We start from the raw sequence: 15,792 nt of genomic DNA, 5'->3' as shown, positions 1-15,792 counted from the left end.
AAGTCCCACCTTAAATCCTTCAGGATTCCTGAACGACTCCACTAACACCTGTTACATGTGATGATGGTGGGAAGGAGAAGGAAGAGAAGGGTTTATGATGAAGTCTGACAGGGTTTGTTCTAAAACTGTTTGTTCTACATTTGTCTTACATAAAATAACACATTTCTTCATCAGAACACTAGACAAAAATACTGCTACTTGTTTGTTTTTGAAATATTATTGCAAACTCATGCATAGTTTGAAATTAAAGGTATTTATTGTATTTACAAGCTGCTCTGGTTGTGTCGTTTCGTGTCAGAAACTCAGAAAACTAAAACTAAAAATGAACAATAATCAAGATTCAATGAATGGTTAAATGTATCAATCAGCAGCTGAAACCACTTTCACAAATCAGATATGAAAAAGGGTTTGTGATACTAATTTGTATGGTCCTGGTAGTACTTTAACAAAGACTAGGGTTAAAGCTACAGTGCGGTCAATCAAAATACATACATGTATTTGTTTTTAGTTTAGTTACCCTGTCGTATTAAACACAGCGTCATTAAGAGAGGGGGTGGCAACCGAACCCAATGAAATGTATTTAAATCATCGAACCTTTATTAGTTTTATATCCAATATAATGTACAGCAGTCACTCAGCTTGTTGTTTACTTTTAAAATTCACAAACATCTTTGTTTTACTTTAAAATTACATTTACAAACAGAAAAAGCACAGTTTAGGAGGATGAAAACTGAAACTTTTTAAATATCTCAACACAACAGGGACAAAGAATTTCCTTATAATTTCCCTCATCTCATTCTTTCAAACTAACTTAACAACAGTCTAAGTCTGGGATATTAAGTGTTTCCAGGCTATCCAAGTCTAAAAAAAGGTCCCATTTTTACTTAGCCTGTTACATCCCGTACTGTGTCACCCAGACAGTCAGCTCTCAGTAGCTCTTCAAAGCCCTACGACCACAATCAGACGAGAAAACAAATCAGTGAGCAGTGATTTGCCAAGCTATTTTTTAAAGGCTTAAATTAGAGTTTGGCAGCTAACTGATTTGGCAGATCTTGTGGTAAGCTGATCCTTCCATCAGCAAACGTGATACTGTCTGGGGGTGGTTCATTCTACTGGAGGGAACAACAACCCAATCCACTGGTTTAGGATACCTGCAACATCTCATGTCTCAAATAACCTCCAGACAGCTTTTCACGTCACACCTTCAAGTGTAAAGGAGTTTGTTGCTCTGACTCACTAGTTAATTCATGCAGTTGAGATTTCCCCTGGAAATGCTGTAATGTCACAAAAGCACCAGGCGTGAATCAGTTTACATGCCACAAGATCGGTAACTTTCAAGAATCTCCTTCTAGGTTCCTGAAACTTTTTAAAAAAATATTTTTAAACAAGTAATTTGAATATGTCAATTTTGGGCTATGGACACCAAACAATTAGAAAATAATTGTCAGTTGTAGCCCTGGGTGTTACAGTTGGACAAAACTAATAAGTTACAAGCAAAAACTGCAAAATACTGTATAGAGCACTGCATTCCTCCCACAAGATCACAAAGTCTCTGAAAGCGTTTGCTAGGCAGAAGCTTTGTATATACCACAGCGTGAAGCATAAAGACTGGTACAATGTGCGTCTGTTTCCTTAATTCATTTTGTATATATATATATATATATATATATATATATATATTCAAATATATCCATCAAATTTAACTGGAGATCTAATTTAAACCTCTTTTTGGTTTTAACGTTGTAATGAAATCCCCTATCAGTATTTGCTGAAAATGCAACCCACATTTACTTTATATCACCTGTGTCTATTGAATTAAGAGATCTACCTCTCTCTCTCTCTCTCTCTCTCTCTCTCTCTCCTCTCACCCCACAGCGATGGACGGGGAAGCAATTTTTGCTGTTTGTTTAGTGAGTGCCTCTGGCGTGGGCTGACAGGTAAAGCTAACACACAGTATGTTAAGGATGAGGGGAGGACGCAGAGGGATAGACCTGTCTGAGAGGATACCATTGAGTTGCAAATGAGCTTGTAATTAGCCCTTACACATTTGCCTGGAGGGAATTAGTGTGTGTGTATGTGTCATTGTGTGTTATTTAACCCATTTTCCTTAGAATAGGGGTCGACGGTGATAAGCAGATAATACTAATTACTTCTCCTCCCAATTGCTTGTTAATTGTGCTTGGTGTGGATTTATGCAGCATGGTAATACACCCCCCGCCATTCCCCACACACACCCACACACACACACACACACACACACACACACACACACACACACACACACACACCCCCTGCTTTGCCTGTTGGCAAAATCAACAGGTCATTTTATTAAGCAGGAGGCTTCTGTTTAAGCCTCTAATTAATTATGCCAAGTGGGGTTCCACCATCTATGGCTCCAGCCAATGAGGCAGTGTGTGTGTGTGTGTATTAATTTGTAGCACAATTTTAAAATATTCTCTAGTTTGTTCTTAAATTAAAACAGAATACAGTGATCAAACCAATCCATGGAACTACAGGTTTATATATGCTGAAGACTAAATATCTTTCTGACAGGTCTATTAGCACCGAAAGCACTCTTTAACTGTTCCAGTTTCATCCTTTAATCATCCTTTGAGGCACAGAAAAACATATCCAGCCATTTTCTTTACTTGTTTACGCTGATCAGAAGCTAAAACCTATGCCAGTACGTATTGGGCAAGAGGCAGGTTGCGAGTGTCCCAATTCATGGACTGGTTCCCCTGATGTGTGCATTTGTGCACACAATGTAATCCATTGTGTGCATCAATTGATTCTCTCAATGGTAAACATAAACTACACTAATGAAGAAGCCTCTGCAGGGTATACATAATGGAAGCTAGGCATAATCTCAACTGTTGCACATAAATTTAGATTCCGTCGACCATTTGAGGTCAATTAGTTAGTCTTTTACCTGATGAGTTGACGAGAAGCACCTAATGCTCCAGTAGGTTTGGTCTCATCCATTTGGGGAAAAGGCGTTGGCTTAGTCTGGCTTTCAGATATGGTTTGCCGTGTCCTTTGATTCACCACCTTAATTAGGATACAACAAAGACACAAACACCGTTATATTTACAGGCAATTTAGGCTTTCCAGTTCAACTATCCTGCATGTGTTTAGACTGTTTGAGGGAGAGAACTAGAACACTTGAAGGTAACCTCAGAGAACACGTAAACTCCACACAAAAATCCTCCAGCTGGCCAGGTCGGGTTCGGTGTCATTTTTTGTTGGTGGACTGTTAATGGCTCATCATATGGCATCGGTTCAGAGAAACACAGGAGACAACTCCGTGTTGCTGCTGAGGAAGGAATTATGATATAAAGAGATAAAGTTGAAAATCCTGCGTGTTTTCCTTTAAGAATTTTTTTCACCTAATACTTTAATGCATATGTAACACATGAACAAAATGTATGTAGCAGCTATTTAACAATAATTTAAATAAATCTGTTTCGAAGTTTTTGTTAGATTTTGATTTGATTTTTTTTTCAACAGTATGTTGTAAAAGAGAAAACAAAACAAAATAAAAAACACATGGATAAAAACACAAACAGACAAATCAATCAGACTTCACCAAAGAACAAAAAAAGGACAACTCCGAGAAGGATCAGGCGGAAGCATAATGCTTATATAGTCCTGCCCCTACTTTACAATATTATATCATTACAGAAAAAAATCAAATAGATATGCATATCCAGCATACAAAAGTGTAGGTCATACAACACTTCAAACAATACAACAATATACAATATACACTTACATTACATTTCAATTCTTATATTCAGGTCTCCTCCTCCAGGCTCTGATTACGGTTTTAAATTTGACAATGTCCAAAAATGTCAATGATTGTGAATTCAAAAAGAGATGATTGGTGTGCTCATGATACTCAGCGTGATTTATTATCCTGATTGCTCTTTTTTGCACTGTGCAAAATATTGATATGCTTGATATAGCAGATATGGCTAAATAAGCGTGCAGTACAGAGTATGTAGTGATTTCTGGTTCAAGATGTAACTAGTTTTACTTAATATTCCAATGCTCCTGGCCATCTTAGTGGGGGCTTCCAGCACAGCTTGTGGTCAAGTACGAGACACAGAAACTAGTTTTCCTATTTCAATTTTTTCATTATCAATTACTATTTTAATATCTGTTTATTGTGTGATTTCCAAATAACATAAATTTAGTTTTGTTCAAGTTTAAAGATAACTTATTCGAATCAAACCAATGTTTTAATTTGTTCATTTCTTTTGTGACCATTACAAGATGAGCAAGTCATCCCCGCAACAAAAAATATTTGTGTCATCTGCAAGAACAATACATTTTAATAAATGTGTTACTTTACAAATATCATTAGGTAAAGGATAAACCATTTTGGGCCCAATACTGACCCCTGTGCGACGCCAAAGGAAATGCTGAAGCGCACTGACCAGTGATGACCCATTTGTATAAACTGACTCCTGTTTTCAAAGTAGCTTTTTATCCAATCATAGGCCACACATCTGATGCCATATACCTTTCCATTTTTTGTTCAACTGTATCAAATGTTTTTTTAGGATCAATGAAAATACCCACCGCATGTTTTTTGTTTACAATACAAGTTGTTAATCTTTCTACTAACTCAATTAGTGCCAAAGATGTTGATCTATTATACCTGATCTGAACCCATTCTGACTGTCCATTAGTAAATTGTTCATCATTCATATTTGTCAATGTCATGTCATTGTCTGAAAAATGTTCCGGATTGTAATTCTATGTTATTTGAAAGTTAAGCAGAGCACCGGTTTTTGGTATCAATTTCAAAATAAAAGTCTACCGGAATTGTTAGAGATGATTACAGCAGCAGTTAGAGGTGGTGCTATGCTGACAAAAATTATGGTGTGACAGACAGTAACGGGAAAACACGTAATTGAAATGGCCAGATGTTACACATTTATTTACTAAAGCAGGGGGTTAATTATCAATAACAATTGCATGATAAGTCTATTTTAGAAAGACATACAGTAAAAGATATGACATATATAGGACCCCCCCCACCATTCTACAAACACATACATAATCTGTTCATCCCATTGCTATCTTATTATTCATCCTGTTCTAATGGCTTGGGAGGGTTTAAGCAGATTTTGGTTCAGTCTGCTCTCAAAGTGTTAAACAGATTGGGTCGGGGGGGATTTAATGAAGGTGTGTGTGTGGTGGTCAGTGGTGCGAACTGTCTGAAACTTGGAGGGGTTAGATTAACTATGATCTTCACTGAGCTCATTTCTCCCCTTCTGTGCTAAAAGAGTGTGGCTGACACACACACACACACACACACACACACACACACACACACACACACACACACACACACACACACACACACACACACACACACACACACACACACACACATCACACCTACCCCCTCTTTCCATTAGCCCAACAATCCCACCTTGTATTTTAATCTAGATTTAGGATCTAACACATATCAAATGATTGCCTACTGCTTATAAAGTAATTCTATACGCTTTTTATACTCTAAACTCCACTGAACAGCATCTCAGGAACAGATTTGGAAAGCGTCCTCCATGACTGGTGTTAGAAGGATTAGTCGACTAGTTGACTGAAAATTATTTTTTGTCAATTTCTAATTAAGTGCTTAAAGCAATTTATCTAGTAGCCTACATATTTGCTCATAACCTGTCCAGATGAAAATTAGCTCATTAGCCAACTCTGGCATATTTACATTGAGGTGGGAACTGAAAATATTGATTAATGTGTCCTGAAAATGAATGAATGAATAAACAAACAAACATATAAATAATAAATACATTTCAGCTGCTCAGATGAGATGCTTTTTTTCTTTTCTCTGTCTTATATTATTGTAAATTAAATTTGGGTTTTGTACTGCTGGTTGGATACTTTTGTTTTACATTGTTGTAACTTGTGGTAGATTTTAAAACAAAACTAAACTAAACAATGAGGAAAATAATTTTACAAAGTGGTACAATATTTGATTAATACTGTATATAGTTAGTTAGTATGACAAAACAATGTAAAACTGAGACTATATATGATTTTCTTGTTTGAAACTGTTAAGGGTTTTTTCTATTGCTTAAATACTGAAAACTATTTGAAATATTTAATTGCACATGCTTTAGATCCATTTAAGAACCAACTTAATGCATCTTCCTATCAGTAAATATTTAAAAATCAGAAAAAAATGCATCCTGACAAACACACCCAATGTGTGAGTAAAGGTCTTAAGATGACTTCTAATTCAATTATGGACTTCACATTTTAATAAAAAATGTCCTAATTAAGCATACACAAATTGGGACTCCTGATGTTCACAGATCAGCACTCAGTGTCTGGCAGGCTCAAAATGTTATTCTAGACAGATTTTTAGGAGGACTTTAAGCCACTTCGCCTCATTTTAAACCTGATGATCCTTCACCTGACTGCAACCTTTATGCAAAGCCTCATATTCACTCCAGGGTTTAATCTATGTCTGTCCTCAGACATTTATTGTTGACTTTAAGTGAAATTGTTAATTCAATATCTATAACTCAACATGCTTTATTCAGGCTTTGGTCCACTGATGCTTGGCAAAAGTCATATACATATATTTCCTTTAAGCTATGATGTGCAAATGAAGTGCAACATGTTTGCATTATAGTTGACAGATGCTTACAGGATCCTTAACCTGATTAACAAGGAAATGATCCTAACATTATTAAGGTAGTGAGATCAGAAGGATTGAACCGGGCAGCAGATCATTAATTCCCTGTCCTGGATTGCTCCGCCGTACATCGATGTCTAGGGGCGTTTTTTATTATGTCTTGGCCTGGCAAGAGGTCGCTGAGGATAATCTTTAGGTGCAACCATGTCTGTTTTAATTACATAGTTAATGTTACAATTAGTTGCTCGGGGATAGCTACAGCTTTGTGACCCGACGTCCTCTCGTCCAAATGTCGAGACACTGTGATTCCGATTTTCATGACCATGGGCACCGCAATTTAATTTTGCATTTAAGTGTGTGGCAGGGTAACTGTTCCATATTACGGCTTTAAAGTTTTCACGAATCTATAAAAGCAGAAATGACCTAATTTCTTGGGAATTTGCTTACATTTTCTTGGGTTTGGTAAAAAAAAAAGTTATTTTCTGTAGCGCGCAACTTCACTCCACATTTACTTCCCTCACCATCTCCTCCTGAGGCAAGGCTCCACCAGATCCGTCCTATCAAATAACCATATCCTCGCTTGTTTGCTAACTGCAGTAATCCTGGCAGTCAATGTATCCTCAGGCTAAGCCAAACAAGCTGATATGCCAGTCACTTCTGTACACACTACCCCCCACTAAGAGGCTAATGGCCGGGATGTTTAATCCTTCTCAAAACAACTACAGAGATGCTAATTGTATCTAGCTATAAATACAAGTTGACTCGTTGTCCTCTTTCTTTATTTGGCACTAACCTGGAGCCGCCGTCGTGCGCACCGGCTTCTCTGAAACATTTCTCCAAATACCAGGAAAGGCTCAGTTATACAACAGAGGCAGCGGATAGATGCTGCGGATAGATGCTGCGAGTGTCAACAAACCTGACATCATTTAAAAAAGGCAGTGAGCGCACGGAGCGTTACGCACGGTTGGATACATAATTTCATGCGCCTTGTGAACATTTCATAGCTTCTCCGGTGAGCTACTGAGAAGCAACTAGCCGAGATGTTCCCACTGCCGATGTTCACACCGGACCAGGTCGCTCGGGTGTGCGAGAACTTGGAGGAGACTGGGGACATCGAGCGCCTCGGCAGGTTCCTCTGGTCCCTGCCAGCCGCCGTCCCTGGCTCCGCCGGGGAAGCGCTGAACCGACATGAGTCGGTGATGCGAGCGAGAGCGCTGGTCGCCTTCCACGGTGGGAACTTTGAGGGTCTTTATCAGATCCTCCAGAGCCACAGGTTTACGCGCGAGTCGCACGCCAAGCTTCAAGACCTGTGGCTGGACGCGCACTACCGAGAGGCGGAGAGGCTCCGAGGGCGGCCGCTGGGCCCAGTGGAGAAATACCGAATCCGCAAGAAGTTCCCCCTGCCCCGCACCATCTGGGACGGCGAACAGAAGACGCATTGCTTTAAGGTAAACACAATGTAGCGACACGTGCTGTGGTGCTATAATTTAACCCACATGGCTGCTTGTGAAAGTTTGATGTAGTGGGACCCTGATACAACACACGTGTTCCATCGTTTTGGGGCGAAAATGTAATTGATCAGGCGTTGATCCGGGCGCCATAACATGCATTTAGATTATGTGAAACTGCATCTTAGCTTTGGAAACTTGCTTTCTTGCAAATGTGCTTTTTAACCCGCTGTATTAAGCAGCCTGGTGTTTAAGCTCTTAAGATGATAATGGTCAGAGCTGTGGTTATCCTTCTGCCGTGAAGACTAAACTACTTGATACATGGTGGCCTGTTGCAAGATCAGAGATCAATATTTTCTAACCCGGACATCCATGCTTTGATACACTGTTAAACACTTAAAGGATTCAAAGATTAAGATAATGAAATAGTGCATGTGAGAAGGCAAAAAAAGCATGTACCTTGCCTCTTGGGTATGTGTGTTTATGTGTGTGATCTCCCTCATGTGGCAGGGTTAGGTATTGTTCATTAAAGTAGCTCATATTCCTCAGGAGGGATAGTCTCTCTAACTGCCTATTAAGCCCCTTAACATGATCCAATTTAGTGGCTTTAAGTTCTTATGTATACTTCTAATGTAGAATCATCTACTGTATTCATAAATCCAGTCTAATGCGATTATACTGAGCATCATATGAGAGTGATGTGATTATTGTGGTTAAATAGGATATCAAAACACCATATGGTGTCTTTTCAAAGTGCTATTCCATGCTAATAAAGTATTGTACTTTGTATTGTCTACTTAAAAGGGGGAATACAACATATGCATAGCCTAAATATTCCATATATTTCTGTGTGTTCTCCAGGAAAGAACTCGCAGTTTGTTGAGAGAATGGTACCTCCAAGACCCCTACCCCAACCCGTCCAGGAAACGCCACTTGGCACAGGCCACGGGGCTCACACCCACACAGGTCGGCAACTGGTTCAAGAACCGCCGTCAAAGAGACCGTGCTGCATCTGCAAAGAACAGGTATGTCAAGAATTACAAGATTATGCTGATTATTAATAAAAAGGAGAAAAGATTTTAAAAAAATCAGGCACATGGCATATCTAAATTTGCTGTTTACGGTTATTGATTCAATTTGTGAATTGAGAACCAGACCTAATTGGCCTTCGGTGAAATAGGTTATGGTTTGTTAAAAAAAAAAAAACTGATAATTTTGCAGCTTTGCTACATCCACTACATTCACATACATACAATGTCTCCCTCCACCCAGAATGCAGCAGGATCCTTCCCTCCTGCCCTCTGGGAGCTCACCTGATGGCTCCCTTCAGGACCGCTGTCATCACCCCCACTTGTTGCCTCCCTCCCCTCGCCACCTAGGAAGCCCGGAGGCCAGCGACTGTAGCACAGAGAACGAGCGCAGAGGAACAGGAGCCTCAACCCCAGAGATCTCCGTCAGCAGCGACAGCGAGTTTGAGTCTTGAGATGATCACAGCTCTCACTCTCTGCAAAGGCGAGAGCAGCGTCTATCATCAGACTCAGATAAGGACACTTGAACTGTCTGTGGCTGTGGACACACTCGAGGTGTTCTCAGTGGGAGGAGGGTGAAGCCACTTGATGTGGCTGTGAGTGGACATTGTAAGGCAATGATATGCAAAAAAAAACAAAAACATGCACTTCAAAAAAGCACATGACCTCGACTGTTATATGAATTAGTTTACTGCTGACCATGGTCTTTAGATAATGTGAATATTAATATTTCAAGTTTTGATACTGGTTTCAGAAAATATTTTTGATAGATCATTTTTTAATAGTCATTATCTAAGCTACATAAGTCATTTGTATGGAAATTGTGAGGACACAACGAACAATGCCTTGATTAGGCCATTTTCTATGTAACTACATCTACATGCATATTAATAACTTGATTATCTTCATATTACAGCAATATGACAACTTTGTAAAGTGCCATGCAAGCAATTAAACATTACATTATGGTATAGGCATAAGCATAACCTAGATTTGTGCTCCATCACTCAATATATTTGATCAAAAACTTAAACAGTTTGAATAGATGTCCAAAACACACCTTTTAATGGCACTAGTAAAAGGCAAACAATGTAAACCTTTAAAAATTGCATTATAATTACCTTAACACTGTTATTCAGAGTGATCAGGTTATAATGTGCATGTAAACATAGTGACTGACCAGTTCAAATCATTTCACTGCCTTAAAAAGGAAATAAGGGCATCACTCTTTTACAATGCAAAAACAAATAATAACATAAGACAGACTTTATGTAACTAATGATGCAAATGTGCTGCTTAAAATACAATGAATTTTGTTACCAGCTGTGTTTTACCTGTTCACTTCTCTTTTGGTTACTGTTTAAAATATGTAGGGTTTTGGAAATGCTCCTGAGCTGCTCTGATAAATTCCTGCAGGAGCTGAAACAGAAAAGATGAGACAGCGAGAATGTAAAGCACTAATCGGTCTTAACTCAATGTGCCTATTACATTTGAGAAAAGTGAGACCTAGTTGGATATGATTATGTGTCCTCATGTCAGAACGACACACTCATAGGCCTACTGTTTGCTGTCTTTCTTACAACCGTCATTTCTCACAACACATTACTGCATTTCAATGAAAATATGTAATTTGTAAATGTTTAATGTAAATAAATGAACCTATTTTTATCCAAAGTAATACTGGCTAACTGTATTTATAAGTTCAAAACTGTATTAATGCAGTAGAGCAATGAAACGTGATAGAACTCGTATTATGGGCCACATACAGTCCATACTGTACAATGTTGCCTTCACTTTAACTAAGAGAGAATCCCCGAATTGACTCGATGAACATAAGAGCCACATAGCATAGGGTAGAAAGCACCGCATCGTGGGGCGACCCCTAGCTCACCCAGTAGAGTGTGCGCCCCATGTAGGCTGAGTCTTTGGCAGTGGTCCCCCCTCTCTCTCCCCTTTCCTTTCTTTAAGCTGTCCTGTTGATTAAAGGCCATAAAAAGCCCAGAAAAAAATCTTTAAAAAAAAAAAAAAAGAGAAAAAAAGAAAACACAATCGTGCAGCACAAATTTATCCAACAATCCATTTTTTAGGATTCAACACATCATATCACCAACTGCAAGTCAACATTTGAAGTATTTTTGGAGTTTGTTATTGTTGAAAAAAAAAAAATCACATTATTGCAATTGCATTATGTTTCACTGGAAAAGTGTTTTTTTATTTATGTTTTGAGATTTAGTGTTAATCCTAACATGTCACTCACCTACAGTTTAAAGTTGCAAGGGATGTTATGTTGTTTTTTTGGTTGATAATGTTGTCACCAAGTCCATTGAAGGTAAAGGAACAACAACAAAGAACACAATCTGTGTCAATTCAGATCAAAATAAATCCTGGGTCTGAACTTACATTTACATTAAATAACACAAGCTGAGACAAAAGCAGAGCTACAATTGCAAATACTCTAATTACAAACAGTAATGGCACACCTGAACTGAAACTGAGTACATACAAAACTAGTGAATAATGACACAGAAACTTTACTCTAGCCTATTTCTATCTCACTATGTCAGAAAATACCACATATTCCCATGTTGTCATGGCCCTCTTCACAAAATGTTAACACAGGAAAAGCACAGGTGTAGGTAATAACATTAATGATGGCTGGGTACACCTGTGTTGGCAAGTCAAACTGTCTGCAGTAAAAAAGGTCTATTCTTTTTTAGTTTCAATCCACATATGCCATAGTTGTTAAGGCCCACATGTTAGAAAACTATGGACAAATCCAGCAGACAAAGAGCAACATTCAGTTTTCGGCCACCTCATGAATCTGAGTCCAATATTCACCATACTTTTAGCTCTGTTGAAGTCTCCTTAGAAAAGTATCTGGCTCCTTTGCTGCTAGTGATTGAATAAGTTCAGCGGCGAATTTAACAGCTAACTTTGTTGTAGTGTAACGTTAGATAGAGTAACGTTACAGTGGTTTTATCAGAGCTTTTCACTGACTAAGACTTTAGCACTAACGTTAGTTTATTTCTTGTGTAATCACAGTTTTCACATTTAAAACTTTTGCACTGATGATTAGCATAGCTACAAGTTAGCCCTCTAAACTAATGCTGCAAACTAGTGTCAAGTCAATAGCATGTTTTTCTTATGAATAACATTCAATCCAAATAAAAACACTTACCCATGTTTTGAGGACATTTCCAGGGTTTTCAAAAATATTCGTCAACCCAGTTTGAACGTAACAATGTTGTTTCTGCTGCACAGTGGAGAAGATTTTTTAACAGTGTTTACTAGTTGCAACCGGTTGCATCTGTTTACTAAACAAAAAAAAGATGGCGGCCGGAAGTGACATATAGCTTCTTGCTTTTTTTGAAGGCCAATGGTAGAAAATAAGGGGGCAGAAATACAATTGGGTGTCTTTATTATTAATACATACCGTCATAGAGTAATAAAAAATTGAAGTAATTCAAAATACAAAAAACTAAAAAGTGCATGGACAATTAAAAATAATGAGCAGTCTAAGGAAATGTCAACATTAAAAAAATATTTGTAAATGCCTCATTCAAAAAAACACTACCTGTTTCCCTCAAAGAAGTGTGTAGCAGGTCCTCCCCCTCTTCTCTAACCACAGAAAATGGGCGATCATACATTTAGCAATCCCGCCCACACTGGGAGGTGTAGCAAGAAGACTTCTGCTTACCTGTCAGTTGTAGTCACTGCTAAATCCATGCGTAATATTCTCAAATTTGTCATTTGTTAGTCAGACCCCTGTTCTGATAGAGGGGAGAATCTTCATTGCTTAAGCATGGACAGCGCGGGGAGAAAAGTGGTGGTCTGTGACAATGGGACAGGGGTAAGTCAAATAGTGTCCATCTTGTGCCATACACTAGCTCGACAGCCTATTAACTGCACTGGTTATTGTCTTTCTTTTTTCCAGTAAATTTTAAGCTTGTATTATTATTGTGTTATCTTCAACCTGTCACACTGTTTTTGTATGCAACCTGCACCAGCTGTGTGAAACATATGTTTTAATTTAAAGTGGTTACTCTAAAAAGTTAAAAGTTGACTTCTGGATCATTTGTAGTGTTTAACATCTGAAGGGTGTGAATCTGTGTGCATACTGCAGGCTAATCTATATCTGTCTGGACTTGTCACTCTGCCTCTAATGTGCACACACACACAGCCATAAATGGTTGTGATGCTTTGAAATGAGCAACTATTGGACGAAAATAAGGAAGAGAGATTTGAGATACTCAAACGTCAGAAGTGGCTCAACACTGTGTGGTGGCATGCAAATGTTAATATATGTTAGGACAAACATGAGTTATGAACCATACCTGCAGTCAGAATCCTATTTTATCCTAGTTGTTTGCCTCTGCTTGGAATGTATTGCATCTCTCCAGGCTAAAGAATGTGTCTATGGCCACAAAGACAAGTTGAGACACTACAGTATGAGGTGTTGTCATGACAGGCGGGGGGGGGGGGGGGGGAGCAGCAGTGAATTGCAGGTTATTTAAAAGCAATGTAACAACATGTATTTCCCTGTGCTTGCCAAATAATTATTATTACACATGCTTTTACAAAAGTTAATGAAATTGCATTTGCATTGCCTGATAAATAATCTGGTAAATGCATAATGATAATATACTCTGGGACAGTTTCCTGCAGTTTAAGTCTAGTGCCGGATTAAACTGAATGAAACTGATTTATAAATTGGAAATTAGCCATTACAAAAGGCTTTAGTGCAGTAGTACAAAAGTGCCACATTGATTCAGGGATATACTTTTAGTTTTAGTCAATACATGAAAATGAGAACTTTATTCACACACAGAAAAAATCTACTAATATGTTTCCCTCTCACATCCCTCCCCAGTTTGTCAAGTGTGGTTTTGCTGGATCCAACTTCCCCGATCACATCTTCCCTGCCATGGTGGGTCGACCACTCATACGATCAACCACCAAAGTGGGCAATATTGAGATAAAGGTGAGATTACTTTAAATAAACTGGTTTGTTATAGCATGTAACTGGTTTTGACTTGAGATAAACAACAGCAGTATGATAAAAGGGATATAAAGCGATAAAACTACCGGTATCTGTCACTTATTAACACCAACTCATCCAGCCTCTAATAACAATTGGATTATATTTAAAGCAAAGGGGAATGGCTGTCTGGTAAGTCTGTAAGACTGTAAGACTTGTTAAGCTAACTAAACACCTGACCTACCTTCTCTCCTCCAGCTCTTCTTACCTCTCAGCTCATACGTATCAAAGAGTCTTAGAACTGTACACCTGTCAGCTGCCTAAGACACAGTTAATTACATATCCTTATGTAACCTGAGGTTGTGCAGATCTTTACTCTTGTAATCCTCACAGGATTGCACAGTCTGGTTATTCTTTGATCATATTTCACCTGATTTAAATATTATATTTTCATATAGTTCTTGTAAGGCTGCTTATGTTAAGACAATAATAACCATTACTGTATATATTCCTCAAACTATGGTATGGTAAAAAGCATTGTTTTGGTATCTATGCCAAAATTAAGGTATCATATTTGCACCGGGATTGGAATTTTAGAAAAGAAATACCCAGTCCTCATCCTTTTTGAACAAAGCAAGGCAAAAACAGAACAGATTCAGACTAACTGTAGAGTACACACTTGTAGCATCACTCAAAAATTAAAAAAGACAGAAAAGAGAAAGGGTATGCTTTAAATGTCCCCCTTTCCATAAGAAAGGAACATTTCCTAATCCTGTATTTATAAACTGATGGACATTTTACAGATAGCTAACTCTTATCCCTTTGCTGAATTGTTTCTCTCCCACCAGGACCTGATGGTGGGTGATGAGGCCAGTGAATGCCGCTCCATGCTGGAGGTCTCCTACCCGATGGAGAACGGTATGGTGCGCTCCTGGGAAGACATGCTCCACCTGTGGGACTACACCTTTGGTCCCGACCGCCTGGACCTCAACCCATCAGAGTGCAAGGTAGAACACAGCTGGACAGATGTTGCAGGAGTTTCTTTGCTAAATATTTGTGTTGCTAAATGTTGTGTGCATCTGTTATGGGGATTTGCAAGAAGCCCACAATGTCAACCTTTCAAAATAAAGCTCAACAACATATATAACTATTGTAACACCACATGAAGTAACAAAAGAAAATTCACAAAATACTAAAACGGACCTTATGTAATTAATTCTACATCTGTATGTTCTGAATTCCAGCATTATTCTCTCTGTCTGTAACCTACAAGAATTAAAAAAAGAATAATAAACGTTTCGTACCATGCCTGGAAAAACACTGCACATAACAAGCCTTTTAAAAACATTCACAGTTTGTATTTCATTTTTTACTTCTTCAAGATCCTGCTGACTGAGCCGCCGATGAACCCCACCAAGAACCGGGAGAAGATCACGGAGGTCATGTTTGAGAAGTACCAGTTCCACGGCATTTATGTGGCAATTCAGGCTGTGCTCACTCTGTATGCTCAAGGTAAGACATCACAACTCAGTGGGAAATGAATATGTAATGGATTCAATCCTGGATTACCTCCCCTTTCTCTGCTTTGCCCGCCGCCCACAGCTGCTCAGAGAATTTGGCCCGCCCATGAGGAAATAGAGCTACAACCATGGTCGCAATAAGGGG

The 15,792-nt window shown here is 38.6% G+C and overlaps 2 protein-coding genes across 2 annotated transcripts in view; both read left to right on the top strand.

The window, feature by feature from the left end:
• The first annotated feature begins 7,478 nt into the window (after positions 1-7,478).
• Positions 7,479-10,770, top strand: six7 (SIX homeobox 7). Its single transcript, XM_078275649.1, has 3 exons — positions 7,479-8,121; positions 8,983-9,146; positions 9,394-10,770. The coding sequence occupies exons 1-3, from the start codon at positions 7,714-7,716 to the stop codon at positions 9,602-9,604; spliced, it is 783 nt and encodes a 260-aa protein (XP_078131775.1). The 5' UTR covers positions 7,479-7,713; the 3' UTR covers positions 9,605-10,770.
• A 2,048-nt stretch (positions 10,771-12,818) lies between these two features.
• Positions 12,819-15,792, top strand: part of LOC144534027 (actin-related protein 2) — a 9,423-nt gene continuing 6,449 nt past the window's right edge. Inside the window, exons 1-4 of the mRNA XM_078275648.1 lie at positions 12,819-12,999; positions 14,020-14,130; positions 14,976-15,134; positions 15,510-15,639. Of these exons, the coding sequence (XP_078131774.1) occupies positions 12,952-12,999; positions 14,020-14,130; positions 14,976-15,134; positions 15,510-15,639 (448 nt within the window). The 5' untranslated portion in view covers positions 12,819-12,951. The remainder of the gene's footprint in view (positions 13,000-14,019; positions 14,131-14,975; positions 15,135-15,509; positions 15,640-15,792) is intronic.

The sequence above is a fragment of the Sander vitreus genome, chromosome 19 (genome assembly GCF_031162955.1).
Source record: "Sander vitreus isolate 19-12246 chromosome 19, sanVit1, whole genome shotgun sequence".
Taxonomy (NCBI): Eukaryota; Metazoa; Chordata; class Actinopteri; order Perciformes; family Percidae; genus Sander; species Sander vitreus.
Note: the sequence above shows the minus strand (reverse complement) of the source record. Positions and strands in the feature narration are given on the sequence as shown.